The sequence below is a fragment of the Dufourea novaeangliae genome, unplaced genomic scaffold (assembly GCF_001272555.1).
Source record: "Dufourea novaeangliae isolate 0120121106 unplaced genomic scaffold, ASM127255v1 scaffold118, whole genome shotgun sequence".
NCBI classification, from domain to species: Eukaryota; Metazoa; Arthropoda; class Insecta; order Hymenoptera; family Halictidae; genus Dufourea; species Dufourea novaeangliae.
Window position 1 is genome coordinate 614,363 of NW_015374006.1, and position 15,505 is coordinate 629,867.

Below are 15,505 nucleotides of genomic sequence, written 5' to 3' on the forward strand. Positions count from 1 at the left end.
CTACATACTTTTTCTAGTGATTTTTTTGCGTTTTCTAGAAAATATTCTAAAATGTGTCAAAATTACGATATGTTTTTCGTTTTACCTAAATTTTATATCAAGTAGCAAATGCAATTTTTTGTTTACTTAATGACAAGTATAGTCGTCATTAAACAAAACAGATGCCATCTTTTCATGACGAGTATACTCGACATGAACATCGAAAGGGTTAAAAACTTTGTGTATCGTTTCTCGATACACCAAGCGTTAAGATATCGGTGGTTGTTCTGAACCTACCATCCACCGTGGTGACCGGCGACGACGGCAAGGAACGATCTTCGACGTCCGCGTTCGTCCCGTTCACAACGCCGCACGGAATGTTCGAGTGCGATGTAGTCTCGGTAAGACGGGGCAAACACTCTGTCGAGGCGGGCGCCGTGTCCGGTTCGTCCTCGCTGTGCACCCGGTCGCTGACAATTCCGGAAGTTGTGTTCGACGACGTGCTCGAGATAACGGAAATTCGTTGGTCACCCCGTGCTCCGCGACCCGTCAAGCTTAGCTTGCAACGGGCTGGATACATGTAGCAGTCCCGGAGTACCTTCCTTTCTGTGATCACAAACAGAAACAGATATTTGAAACGGGACATAAAATGGTTATACAGTGAAACCTGGATTAATACCCGAAAATTGATACTGATGGCCGGGTAAACCTAATTGGAAATGACATTCGATGTACTCATTCCGTAACTTTTGTTATATCGTAATCAAATAATGAGTTAATTGTTCCATCGATTATAATCTCTGGTCCCATACTTTTGGCTGGTAGTGTATTATTCGAATAAAATTCTAAATGAAATACTGAACTTTCTTGATTCGCGACACACTTTACAAACGGGGATATTGACATGGTAAATAGATTGGTCCAGTTTGCAAGGGGAAATTAATCTCACCTTCTTCCTCGCGCCTCTTCGCTTCGTTCACTCTGGGCGCTATGGCCATGGAGAACTGGTGAGTGTCCCGGCACAGCCCCAGGAGTAGCTTGCTTTTGTCATCGCATCCGCTGTATAGTGTGAGCTTGTCCGGCTGATCGACGGCCCGTATCTCGAACTTCTTGCGCTACATCGTGGATGTTACACAAAGTTACGCATATATTCAAACACGATCTCGTTCATAAGGGTATCAGAAAAGTCTTTCGATATCCCGTGACAGCCTATCGGTACCCAATAAACTTAATTTCTGAATTTAAAAAGCGAACGAATACTACAATAAATCAAGTTCCTATTAGTTTTCTTTCATGACAGGTAAGGTACTAATGGTTGTATTTCTCGGTACACCTTTAGTACACCGAACAGAAAAACAATTAAGTTTCATGAGTATCACATTCGAGGCAGGGAGACCGATTCAGTGATCACTGTGATCAGTAGACTGCGGATTTTATGCATTTATACCATAGGTCTCTGTGAAGTACAATAAAAAACAAAACTTTCATCGGATCCAACTAGTTTTCTACTTTATTCTGAACCCAATAACATACCTAAGAGGTAAAATAAATTTCTGCATTTTCTTCTATCTTCATAAATTACTTTAGAAAATGTTATTTCGCATAAAAATCCGCAGTCTAATGATCAGATGTCGGTGAGAGGGAACGAACGAAAGACTTTTCTAATTGGTAAAGTTTACGGGAACTGACGTCGAAGCAAAGCTTGCCAATGTTGTTCCAGGCGAAGACGCGCGGCGTCTCCTCCTCGGCGTATACTCGCACTCCGCGAGCACATATCGCGAGGAGTATGCGTCCCGGGCCGGCCTCGTTCTTGCTTCTTCGAAGTCGATAGAGGTGAGCGTTGAGCGGCGCCTCCAGCAGCACCGCCTCTCGGATGTATTGCAGTTCTGCCTCCTCCCTGGACAGGCCCCGGTTGTCCCTGTGCTGAGCTGCGAGCACGGCGAGCACATTCGACTCGAGGCACATCTGAACCACGATATCATCGATTACACATTTAATCGGTTTAGGATACTCCTATTCACTGGACCACAAAATAATTTCTCGACGAACTGCTTATGGAACTTTCAAATTATCCACATATACAGGAAATCCTCGATGAGTGTTTGAAGGTTCCACGGTAATGACAACTTCGGTCGTTTCCATGGGCATTCGGTATAAATTAAGGGACTTACGTGAGGCGGTAGGTAATCCGTGGGCTTGCAGTATCCCACAGATCCTGCGTGTGGCCTGTGCCGTTCCTCGGAATAGTCTCCGAGATCGGCTTGTAGGGCGAGACCCGCGAGCGTGAGCAGAGACGTCGTCTCATCGCTGAAACAATTGAATCATTATTGTCCCTCATCGCGAAATCGGACAAAAAGATTGTTTACGTGATGTGACGACTGTGAGACTGGCTCACGAGACGTGTTCAAGCGTTTTTTTTTTTTTTTTCACAATAAACCAACCGAATCTCTGATTAACTTTCCTTCCATCAATGCTTCATCGATCGTCTCATTGTCCGCCATATTGAAAACGCAGCATCGGAGACGTTTTCAAATTTCTTGCGATCGTTGTATTTATTCGGAACGAAGAAAAATGATTTCGAATAAATATGAGTGCGTATCGCCCATGATCTAGCCCGCGATCCTCGAAGGCAGTCAGAATGTTTTTTACCGATCGTCCGGTATATTCTTGGAACAGCCTCCACGCGTCGTCGTGTAACGGATAGCGCGGCGAATCGCGAAAAACCTCATTCGCATAATTAATAATAATAACCTTGCCATTTCTGGTGAGATATGCTTCTCACGGTTGGATCGAGCGGGGGGGAGATCGCGGATCGATCGACGGTGGTTCGGTGAATGGTTCTCTCTCGAGTGTTCTCGACACGCTCGTCGATATATAATGAATCGTATCGTGACTCGTGAATAATTAAATCCCGTGCTTCCCAAGAGATGAGAATTTTTTTTTGTTCCCCTCCCCACCCCTCCTCATCCTCGTCTCTTCTCCCACCCTTTACCCCGAACCCCGCCTTAACGGCAAACGCGTTCCTCGATCGAGACCTTTGTTATGTCTACGGTCGACGTTCTTATAAAGACATTCCTTCGCGCGAACCGAATCACGATGTCTTGCGATATTCGTGCGCCGTTATATAACTCAATCGCGCTGGATTCCGAGTCATTAAGTGCGAATTGCTGTAGGACTTCGGGCTGGTATACACGCGACGTGGTGTCGCAGAAATGATTCGTGCCGTTTGCGGTACTGCAATCTATGGTCTGGGCGGTATGAATTATTCGCGCAGACTGTGCACGTACACTCGATTTTTGTTGGTCTTCAAACGGGGGAAGAGTTACATATTTTTTTTTTTTGGTAAAATTGTTCTGTTGAGAAAATCTTTTTGTTAACAATATAGAAATATGTTATATAGTTCATTCTTCTTGTCACGTTATTCGAGAGAAAATATTGTTTATAATACTCTGAAATATATTATAATACAATGTAAATACAGATGTTGATATCGGGAGTACAGTAAATCCTCAATGAGTGAGACTTTTTAATTCAGCACAGTGACAGAGCTTGGAATTTTGAAGCCAATAATATTTGTTTCAGCCGCATATGGTTGTTAGTCTACAAAATATTTAATGTTCAGTGTCGAGGAGTCTCCGAACACTCATCAAGCACTTACTGTACGTAGAAAGGCGACTAATGAGATGGAAAAAGAATTATATTTACTGTTACTATCTTTGAATATTCAATATTATATTATACTTTATAAAGTAAAGATAAAAAATATGTTATTCTGTCGAATATTAACCTGTTTGATAAAAATGATCCCTATAAAAGAATACAAATGACTTTCGAGTTACGTTGCAGGTCCGATTTCAGAAAACCGAGCGTATTCCGATGGCGGTCGCGTAGGAAGGCACACTGTCATGCAACTTTGCGTAATGATAAACGACGTATGTACCTGTTGAGGCCACCGGAATTACGAAAAATCACGTTCGATACAGTTCGCATAACATACCGTGCATAATAATAGAAAACCGACCCTATAAATTTACGGAATAACATGCCGCGATTACGAAACTGTCCGCCGTGAATATATATCGTCGCGTTTCGATCTCCCTCTCGTGGAATTAGTTAAAGAATCTCTGAAAACGAATTTACATAATTCAAACAAATTTTTTGTTTTTCTACCACACTAGCAGGCCTAGGACAAAACGCTCCCCATCTTTTCTCCCTCTTTCCTTCCTCATATCTTTCATTAAAACCGCTACAAAACAAAGATGGTTGCAGCCCTCTACCGTTTACATTCATAACTATTTCCTTCGTTTCTCTGCCCTATTCCACTAACCCTACCTACAACCGTCAATTGTACGTGGCTACAGACTATCCGCGAGCAAGCTCTATTTCGTGTGATCGAGGTTCCATCAGAAGACATGAAATATGCAGACACCTCTCGATTATCGTCTGGCTTGTGCTACACGATTATTGTCCAGGCACTATCCCCACCACTGAGAAGGGAGGGGTGGAATCTGTCAAACGCATACTTTGTTGCTCCTCCATTTTTGTTGCCGAGGCTCAGACGTCGAGCAAAATACGAATTTACGAGGGTCTGAAGCATTTCTCCCTATAAGATTATTGTCCCGGCACAGACCCGAGTTCGGGACAATAATCGAAAGATGTCTGTACTAACAAATCGACGATCGAACGCAAGAGGATCAACGAAATCCGTTGTGTACGTACCAGGGAGCCGAGGCATCGGGGAGTCGAGCCAGCCGCGGGTCCCTTTCACGAATTAAACCCTCGTCGACGTGGACGTGCCGGGCCGAAACACGGTCCAGGCCCTCCCGATGTAAATCACCGGTTTCGGGTGGAAATCAGAGAGCAACTCGCGGATCAGTATAATTACCGGGACGGAGTGCTTTCATTTAATGCGCGCGGTCTATCTATCACGCGCCACGTAATAATTTATAATTACACCGGTAGGTAGCACTTAGCTACCGGGACAGGAGTCCGGATTCCGTTTCGTGGAGGGAGATCCACCCTTTGCTTGTCTCCCTCGGCCCCACGTCGCGGCCAACCCCGCCTCTCTTGTCCCCTGTTAATCGTCCTCGACCACCGAATCGCGGCTCCTACTCCCTAAATCCCCCCTTCATCTTCCAATCTCCAACGATTCCATTCGCGTTCTTTCATTACAACCACGCCCAAAAGTGTTCGCTGCGCTCTGTTGAGCGATTTCGTTTCAATTGCTTCGCGTGCAGAGTGTGTTCGATCCTAGGACATCTGATCCATTTTTAACCGGGTCTTTCGAGATCTTTAGTGAATACATTGTTGACGGTATGCTGTCTAATGTATATAGCTTCAATTGCCACATATTATCGGAAATTATGTAGGTAATATACGCATGAATATATTCAAATTCACACAGAAAAGATGCAGATTCACAATGTGTTAACCTCGCAACTTGCTTCGATTTAAATTCGAACGATTTTTGGAGTGTCATCCGAATATTTCTGTTTCTCTCTTAGGGCGTTTACGAGGCAAGAAGAAGTAACCCTTATAATCGTGACGTGTCATGGCTAGAAAAGGGACGATGGGCCCAGGGTTGTATTTGAAGGGGAACGCTAATTACTTCGATCGATTCTGCGATCCATTCGGTTGCCCGTCCGATCGCTGGAACCCGTCCACAACTGATTTAGGCTTCCTGCGTCGAGCCAGCCTCTTTTGCAGCGCGTAATTTGTCAGCCGGTTCGGGTCGAGGCGGCTACCGGGATTTTTATTCGCGCTTACGATTCGGCCTCCTCGCGATTGTATTATAGATTACGGTTCGGGGAAAAAGGATCGACGGTGATGAGGTACGATGGTCGGGTGATTTTGGAATGATTGTTGTTGCAAGTGAAGTTTGTTCGGCTTAAAATTACGGCTCACCTTAAGAGCAACGGCGTGTCCACGTAGTAACGAACGCGAAAGTAGAGGACGAACGCTGGACGTCCGCTGCTGTCTAAGCCCTGAAAAAATAAAACCAACAATGATGTTAATAATTGATGATCGTATCGAAGACGCTGATAATGGCTACGCTTTCCATGTGATTAACACGTTAACACTTTCGTTTTTCAATGAATCACATCAAAAAATTTTCATGAAAAACATTATGTAAGAATTCTCAGAAGCATTTTACACAGACGATAAACCTTTAGAAAAACTAGAATATAAGTTTGTGAAATTCTTATTCTTTGATATTATATCTTATCAGTGGGATATGTGTGATGCTATTGTTATGGATAGTATTTGCAAGATGACACCAACATTACGATTAACATGCAAGTGTTTCGTAAATTTTTTCATCACGTGCAGAGGAGCGTTTCAACGATTCTACTTTCACTTATTAGAATCTAGTACATCCGGCGGTGTCGACGCGCAAGTGTCCCCAAGACAATGAGTTGTTTTGATAATTGACTTGTTCTTTCGTGGACTAGAATAAGTAACGTGACCCGGTCGATCGTATTATTCTCGTGTCAAATCGATAATACGCGATATCGTTCTGTAGTTCTCTATTGTACGCACATGTAAACAAAACTGGAACCCCTTCGAACAGCCAACCGCCGATCGGTAAACCGTCCACGGTAGTTTCTATGCAATAATTCATAACGATGTTCGAGAAATTTTCCTAGAATTTGTAGAAAGGAAAACTCACTGCCAAGGAGCCTTCGAACACTCATCGATGATTTACTGTAGGTACTTACACTTACCACTCTCTGTCCCCTTCTGCCTCCAATAATTGTTCGAATGACATTGGCTCTCGATAATCCCCCGTTCCCTAAAACTGCCCGTCTTTAGAGCCCCCCAATGCGGGTAATTATCGCGAGTCTACTGTATTTTAAAGGGCAAGTACACCGATTTTTCCGAATCACCAATGGAATTCTCATTTTTTCGGACCAGTCACCGAACTTTATCGACACACTGTGTAAATCGTTGCGAGGTTAGGGATCCCCTCGGTCCCGAGGCCTATCCAGGGAACGGAGAGGGGGGGGCCCGACTTCGGCGGCCTGCTACCGGGGACCGAAAGAAAAACCGCGGTACGTGGGCGAAACCACGAAACCGTGAACACGCCCACGCGTGTCCCCGGCCCACGCGCTCGTTCAAGCACGGTAGCTGCACACACGTTCCGCCCGCGAATCGGGACCGAATCCTCGTGGATCGGTCCCCGGCTCGATCCGCGAAACTCGAGACCAGTAGATCCGAATGATCGATAACGCGCGGCCATCTGTTCGGTCCGATGAACCCGACCGGGACGACTTTTTTAATATGTTTAATATTTCGCTGTCGGCGTTATCGAGATAAATATATATACATATGTACATATATATATATATATATATATGTGTGTATAATGGCTTTTATTTTGTCCTCGGGGGCCCCCTTCGCGCCTGGTCGACCAAGTTGACCTCGAAGCAGAGGCCCCGAAACAGATGACGAAATTAACTGCCAAACACGTGGTTTCTTGTTTTTAATTTAATTATGTGTGTATATACAGGATTGGTCATAAATATTAAGTCACCTGGTCTTATGAAGAAAATGTGATGTTCCGTAAAAATGATATATTTTAGGGCATTTCCCTTAACTTTAGTAAGAGCATAAGTGTTGTCCATCGAGGTTTAATATCCCCTAAACAATAGTTATTTCAGATATTGAGCAATTTCGTAATGCCTTGTAATGTTCACTGCATATTTGATAATTAGGACACAATGTCGTGGATAACGTGCAATTTGATTTTATTGTTTATAAATAGTCCCGATTCTTTTAATTTTTGTTTGTTCAATCAAACGACTGTTCATTTTTATTCACACATATTTATTGTAGAATGGAAGTGGCGAATACTGTTTTAGTGTTTTCACTTGGTATATTGTACGAAATCGGACGTTAAATTTTTAAGATTTAGTTTTTTTTAGGATTTAGTTACATAAAGAATTTCTTGAGAATATAGAAACTTTTATATTTTACGATTAATACCTGTTCATCCTAATATTCCTAAGCAGCTAGTTTTTGCAATAAATCAGGATCTGTTTTCGCTTATTATACAACACTCTCGATAAGCATGTGTGCCTCATTTCGTAACCCATCTTTTAATAAAGATATGACAATTTATAACGAATAAACTGTTTCTTACTCATTTTTTTTCGAATAAAGATACAGTGTGGGAAAACAATATTTCTAAAGTAAAAATATCGTGATAATGGGAATCGTATTTTCTATGTTTGGAAACTATATGTACGTGTGTACGTACGAATATAGAAATTAGTAGTGACAAATACAATACAGGAACAACAATTAATTCTTTTTTTTAATTCCCATCCTCTATCCCTGCTAGGTAGACCTTCATATCCACAAAGAGAAAAAGCAACAAATTTACGCAACACAACGAACCCAGATCGTCTCGGGGCTTAAAAATCGGAGGGAGGGTGGGGGATCGCTCATTATACCCAACATCTAAAACTCGGTGGATCGATTCAAGTCCTAATTTCACTTACCCACACCCACATGCGTCCAATCTGTCTTAACGATAGGCCTGGCGTTCCATTTAAATCCGGCAATCAAAAGGATTCCGTTGGGCCTCGCCAATAGAAATTAGAAGTCGCCTAACACGGGACACCCCCCACCTCGTCCCTTCTCGACGGGCCCTGGTGAAGAGTTGCTCGATACATCATCGGACCGCAGGGACCCGCTGAAAAAAGGAACGGAATAGACGTGGAGAGGGAAGAGGGGCAAAGGACGACGAGGACGCGGAACGAAGGGAGAGACAGGTACCAATAACGAAGCCCGCTCCAAATTCGGTAGCCGAAAATTAAACCGAGAAGGGTCCCTCTCTCGGTCGTGTCTAGACCTAGACCCTCCGGTCAAATCGTAGCAAATTATACCGTCGGGTCCATCCGCATATTTTACGAACCATAAATATTAATCCGGGCTCGGTGCGCCCTTCCCCTTCATCCTCTCTCTCGTCATCCCACTTCTGTTCCCCTTCCACTCTTCGGTTACGGTCTTTTGCTCCCGAGGTTCCTAGATGGCCCGCGGGTACAGTCAGCGTTAAAACTGAGAGTTCCCTGGACGAACGATTTGCATACCCAATATCTTCTACCGGGTATACAAGGTGTCCCAAAATAGCTTCGACTCCCGGAAATGAAGGGTTCCTGGGATGATTTGGAATATCTTTTTCCTTATCAAAAATGTTATCCGAGGCTTTGATAACGAGATATCAACGAAAAACCCTAACCAATCAGAGCGCGAGTCTCCCGGCCGAGCTTCCGCTGTAGCGTTCGCTACGCACTGTGATTGGTAACCACCGCTACCGTGGAAGTTCGACCGGGAACATCGCGCTCTGATTGGTTGGGGTTTTTCGTTAATATCTCGTTAACAAAGCCTCGGATAACATTTTTCCTAAGGAAAAAGTTATTTCAAATCATCCCAGGAACCCCTCATTTCTGGGAGTCGAAGCTATTTTGGGACACCCTGTATATTGACGTCTCTTGAATAAATTCCATAGTGCGGGACTTCCTCACTGGCAGTCACCAGGCGCAGTTGGTCGCCGTATCAGTACAATGTGTAGAACAACCGGCTAACAACTGTCAAATCCGACGTCTTGGAACGAATTCCTATTCGAAACTGGCGCGCGATCCGCCTGATAGGTTAGGCCAACGTGGCCGGGAACAGGGCCGTGTCGTATTCTGATAGACAGCATGAAATCGAACGACGCGACGCTACGAATATGGAACTGATGGCTTCGCTGGAATGGTATTGTTGATGTTGACTAGTGGCCGTTACTTGGCGCCTGGCGCGTTGCCACATTGTGCCGTAGCGATCGAGGGAGAACGGTAATCGCCCACTTATACATATGGGCTCTCCTATGGCATGTCCCTGGCCGGATATAGCGCGCGCGCGTACATACCAATAAATCACGTCCATTAGCAAGCTGTGCCATACTTCAATTGGCGCCTGTTAGTTTCGAACAATATTTCAATCACCTTTTTTCTTCTTTTCCCTCCACATGGTATGCTAACGAACAAGCACTTCGGGGGATCGATCACCGATGCCTTTCGTATGGGAAAATAATTCTGAGTAATGGAGCACGATCGGTATACTCGATTTTCCGCTGGTTTTAATGATTCCCGGCCAATTGGGGTCGCATACCATCCGGTGAACCGGGTTAGGCAAGAGCCGATCGAGCCGCGATATACCGTGAAGATTGATATTACCGAAGCTTGATAGACTATTTTTAGTTCGTGTGTGTACATTAAACAGTGTCGATAAAGTGTCTGAGATCAATAAATGCAAGGATACAACTGGTTATGATTCCGTTCGAAACAAAGGCTACAAAGTAGAAGGTAAGAAGACCACATCTCTACTCAAGAATCCTGATGTAGACTACTCCAAAACATAGAAACCAATCCTCAAATTCCAACCTCGATTAGATCACCTCAGGCCAAAGGAGTTCGAAAAGGACCATTTTGGAATCAAACTGGACCATTTTGGTTTCAACATTCGTATATTCTCTACTGAATTTTTTTTTCAAAGCTTCACCCAACTCGTCAGCTTACCAAAAACCAATTTAAGCCAACAGTTGGGGTCCGAACGAACCCAAGCGTCGCTGTCTGGGGTTAACGAAACATCGCACGATGACTGTCAACAGACACTTCTCAATTACATCAGTCACGTCCCGCGAAAGCGTGGAGAGAAAGAGAGACCGAGTCGGGTCATCGACGGGATGGAAATCGAAAGTGTGTGACGCGGTACCTGAGCTACGTTCGCGTCGCATTCCATCGTCGTCGCGTACACGCGTAGGTTTGGAAAAGAACAAACATCAGTCGATCTATTACACTTTGTCCACATTTACATATGTCGTATAGCGAACACTTCAATCCATCTAACATGTTAATATCACATTTGATTACTAATCTCTAAAGCACTAGCTTCAAATAAAATTACCCATCTGGCAAACTTTCTTGATTCCACAAATTCTCTCAACTTAAAATTCCATTTTACTCCATTCGCAAATGATCTGTTGCTCCAAGATTACTCGTACAAATTTTCAAAACCGTATTTAAATTATTTCCCGTCGACTAACGTCCGACTCTGGGCCAGGGAGCGGGAACACGTCGAGTAGTGGGGGCCCAGGCGGGAAGTGGAGGGGGAGCACGAAAGCGCCGATATAGGGGAGGGGCCCAGTTTTAATAGCCGAGGACCTCTCGCACGGCCGCAGAAAATCCTCGCGGCCGATGTTCCGGCGAGATAAGCACGTAGTCCGGTAGCTCGGTTTTACCGGGCCAGTATTTATTGGTTATTGGTGTGGACCGTCATTAGCGGAACGGGGGTCCTACCGCTTCGAGCAGATACGAAGATATCGCACGAGGCGGCACGCTCTGTTTCTCTCTCTTCCTCTCTCGAGGGGAAAGGGGGCTCCCCCTCCATCGAGGAACTTGCCAGCCGCAATTCCGAGCGGACGAGACCCGGTGTCCGGCGATCGGACGCGTTCCGCGGAGTTGACAAATTCCTGCGGCCCCGAGAAAAGCTTGGAACGGGGAATTGCTGAAATTCCACGGTAGGGGCGACGAGACGAGAGGGTACTGGAGTCTCCGTGGTAGGGACACGACCGCAGAGATATTTCAATATCTGGGTTAGGCTTAATGATGGCGATACATTTGAATTGTATCGATATTTGAAGGGTCCAGGAATCGATATAAAATATCGACATATATTTAAATTGAAAAGTATAAATATTTTGATATATCGATACTGTATTGCCTATCGCTAGTTAGGCTGAACCCTTTTCCGCGTGAAAGTCAATAATTGACAAATTTATGATTGAGGAATGTTTTATGCAAAGTTACATTTTGCTAATAAAGTCACAGAATGCTTCTCGGCGGTAAATTGTTGACATTCAATACAATCACGACAATATTTCAAACGTTGCAACTGTAAAATTGTACATGTAAGAAAAAATCTAAATAGAGATCACTGAAGTCCACAGTAATTCTAATTAAATTCACCATCGAGTCCACCCCCCCAACATGGAACTCTAGACGGTTAAAAGAACAACAAATTAACATCGTCGGACCTCTCTTTGTTAAACGAATGTCCACGGTTTAACGTTAACCACTGTCAAGGTCGGTGTTCAGAGCTCGAACGGAGAAGCTCCGAAGCAACGCACACTGGTGTCCGTGGTGGCGACGACGACGAGAGAAAGAGAGAGATAGAGTGGCCGGGGTATATTGCGAGGCTACTCGTCTTGAAAGAGGACTGCTGTTGTACGCTCGTTTAGCGCTACCCTCCGGGCAAAACCACGGCCGCCATCGTGCACCCGCGGATGGAAATGCTAATTTGACCGAAGAGGGCCTTCTACGCACCCTTCTCCTTTCGCCGCGAGCGAGCCTTCTTCTTTTGCTCTTGAATCGTCCTTTTTCACGATTCCTCCCGGCGTGGAACGTACCGTTCGAAGAGCCCCCGACCCGCAACCGGGGAACATTATACGTAGGGGAGGGCTAGTTGACTAATTTCTAACATGTTTGATTTTTACAACTGAACCATTGGTATTTTGTTGACTCGTTGCATATCAAAAGTTTACACATTTACTTGGGTATACAGGCTTAATTTTGAAAATCGTTTTGATTCAGTGTAGGTTGTCGTTTTTATTATATTTAAATTATTGTCAATGTCAGTTTCACAAAATATTCATGAAAAAGTACCGTGCAGTAGATACTTCAATGGACAAAAATTCATGAATAGTCAAACAAGCATTGTCTAACCATAAATTTTTTCTACGTTCCAGACAGTGTTGGTCTCGGACGGATCACATTTAGTTTATGACACGCCCATCGCGCATCTGAATCATCTAAACCTGTGAATTCCTTAAGTATGCAGAATAAGGAACGCACTGAAGTGACAATCGAGTTATCGTACACCTCGCAGCCTCGCTTCGTTTTGCCGTAACGTCACGTTGTCTGTGAAGCGTACTGTTGCGTGAAATGGCCAATTTTAGAATGCTACGTTTTATTATGTTAAGCTTCGCGTGAATTTCAGTGGACTAGGCGAATTTACAGAGGCACCATAATAGGTAAAATATTTTATATTCAGGGACGAAAGTTTTAAGATGCATCTATTATTTCATAACACTTAATACTTTGGGACTTAAAATAATATTACGAATATAACGTGTAGCTTTCAATGTGAAGCTTCGCGATTTCAACATAACAGTTATCGAAATAAATTCACAGTTAATTGTTCCTCCCGCCCCAACGCACACGTTGATATCCTATTATAATTTTTCATCGAACGATTAAAAGTACTTACGTATGTGTGAGAACTTCGCCAGTTCTTCGGTGCGTACTTGCTTAACTTATTCTCCGGATCGACGAACAGGTATTCGCCGTCTGAAACAGTAAAACACATAATAATTATTACACTTTAAAACAAGAATAATAACAAAAGACAGTAAAGACTCCATGGGAGTTTGAAACTCGGGTCCGCTTCAAAACTTTCACGGTGCACCGCGAATCGTTTCAACACCTCGCAAATCTATTATTTTCCCAAAGCCCTCGGCAACTCTCTCTAGATGCAATAAAAACTTTCATGAGGAACTTCTTATCCAACTCTCATCGAGTCTTTACTGCATAACAACAGGTTAGAAGTTAAGACGGTAATCCTAAGCAGAGAATTCGTTCGAGTCTCTCTTCGACGTATTGTCCCCAGAGGATCAATGGCCCTCGAAGTTCCTTCAGCTTCAAACGAGCGTTTCCGGTCGTCCATGGCCGACTGACAAATTAATTTTATCAACGAAGACGATGTGTTCCTTTATTATAATCGGGGGATGGAAGGGGGAGCAAATACGAGCTGCGGCGGGGCCCGCGAGATTCGGAGGGTCCCTTCGGTCGGGGCCCAAATGGGCCCGTACATGGGCCCGCACGTACGCGTCCACAGTGCCCCGATATGGTCGTTGGCGCTGATGCTCCGAAGGACCCCCATTCTCCTCGCTCGACTTTTTGCACGGCTGATGGCCCGAAATGCCGATACCCCTAAACGAGCGAAACAATGAAAGAGCTTGTCGGCAGAGGAGATGTTCGTGAATGAGAGGGCCCCCAAACCTGTCCTGCCCACATGGGGCCAGACACTCGGGTCCCAGACCCTCATCGCGCGACAACGCGACGCGCTTTCCGAACTGGAACACGATCTGGACGAATCTCGAGAAAGAGAGAGAGGGAGAGCTCTAGCCAATCTTTTGCACTTTGCTGATGGTAAGATTATACGAAGCAACGACTCGAGGGGTGTTAGTGTTATTGCTTGAGTGTTGAACTGTCCAGTGGATAGGGGACCTGAGAGGAACTATCCAGTAGTATGAAAAATGCCAAGCAACGATTTGAGAGACTCAGTGTTATTGGACAGACAAGACTTCCCTGGGGTAGTGCTGCTTGCAAGAGAAATTTCTTTCTCTCTTTAGATCCATGACAATAGGAGACAGTATGAGTGGTCAGAAGATAGGGAAGAACGAAAGAATAGGTGTAATCTGGATTAGTCATGAGTCAAACTTGAACAACAGTGTTCCAGGAGATAATGATCTGAGGGGAACTGTCCAGTAGCGATCATTATATAGATGGGTAATGTCAAATGATGATTTGAGAATTTCTCTTCCTACGCAGACGTGGGTTCCCTTAGAGTAGTACTGTTTACAGGAGAAGTCTCTCTTCGGGTTCATTTTTCACGTAATTGCGAATAGGAAATATAACGAGTAGTGGAAAAATAGGGAAGATTGAGGGAGTAGGGGAAATGCAGTTCGGTCGTGAGTAAAATTTGGACAGCTAGTGATCCAATGGATAATGATCTGGAATGAGCTGTTCAGTAGGGATTGATCATCATGGAGCATAGAAGGTAATGTTAAGTGACTAATTTAGATTGAAACAGTCGACCAGTACCAAAAAAATTATTCCGTCGACAGAAAGCGTTTATAAATCTAAAGAGCTCTTAGTAGTTAAAGAGTTAACAACGTCCAGTCAGTTCGGCAAAGCTGTCGTACGTACGAAGGGACCTGGCGAAAGCCATCACAGGGACAGTCCCATAATCCGTAACGCGTCCCGCGGAAATCGCCAAAGGGGTTACGTGGTCGTTTTCACAAAAGCGTCGCGGAACCGTTTTCACGGAACGCATAAACTCCCTGGGGGTGTGATCCGTAAAGGACGCGAGTTGTTCGATGTCAGTGACGGAAACACCGTGTGCCCGTCGCCACGGTCCCTGTTTAGATTCCCAAGAAGCGACATTATCGGGCGGAGGTCGCAATAAAATACGTTATCGTGACGCTCTTATACATATACATATGCCTATACCCAGCCCGTTTCATACGTACAGCGCTCGAATCATTATAGGTTACGTTTCAAACATCTGCTCCTCAATAAAACTCCACGTCGTGAAGCCGGTCCGGGTAGTGTCGTTCGTGTTCGAACAGCCGCGCCTCGATTCTCTCTCGGACTCTGTCTCCGCTGTACCACCCTCCTCCCTTTCCCTACCATTCCCC

General features: G+C 44.6%; 1 protein-coding gene across 1 annotated transcript in view; it reads right to left on the bottom strand.

Moving 5' to 3' along the window:
- The window catches only part of LOC107188198 (protein expanded-like), a 33,331-nt gene that overhangs the window by 3,334 nt on the left and 14,492 nt on the right, over positions 1 to 15,505 (bottom strand). Inside the window, exons 3-8 of the mRNA XM_015576453.1 lie at positions 13,294 to 13,373; positions 5,884 to 5,963; positions 2,151 to 2,286; positions 1,669 to 1,944; positions 929 to 1,094; positions 277 to 585 (exon numbers count right to left, since the gene is read on the bottom strand). Of these exons, the coding sequence (XP_015431939.1) occupies positions 277 to 585; positions 929 to 1,094; positions 1,669 to 1,944; positions 2,151 to 2,286; positions 5,884 to 5,963; positions 13,294 to 13,373 (1,047 nt within the window). The remainder of the gene's footprint in view (positions 1 to 276; positions 586 to 928; positions 1,095 to 1,668; positions 1,945 to 2,150; positions 2,287 to 5,883; positions 5,964 to 13,293; positions 13,374 to 15,505) is intronic.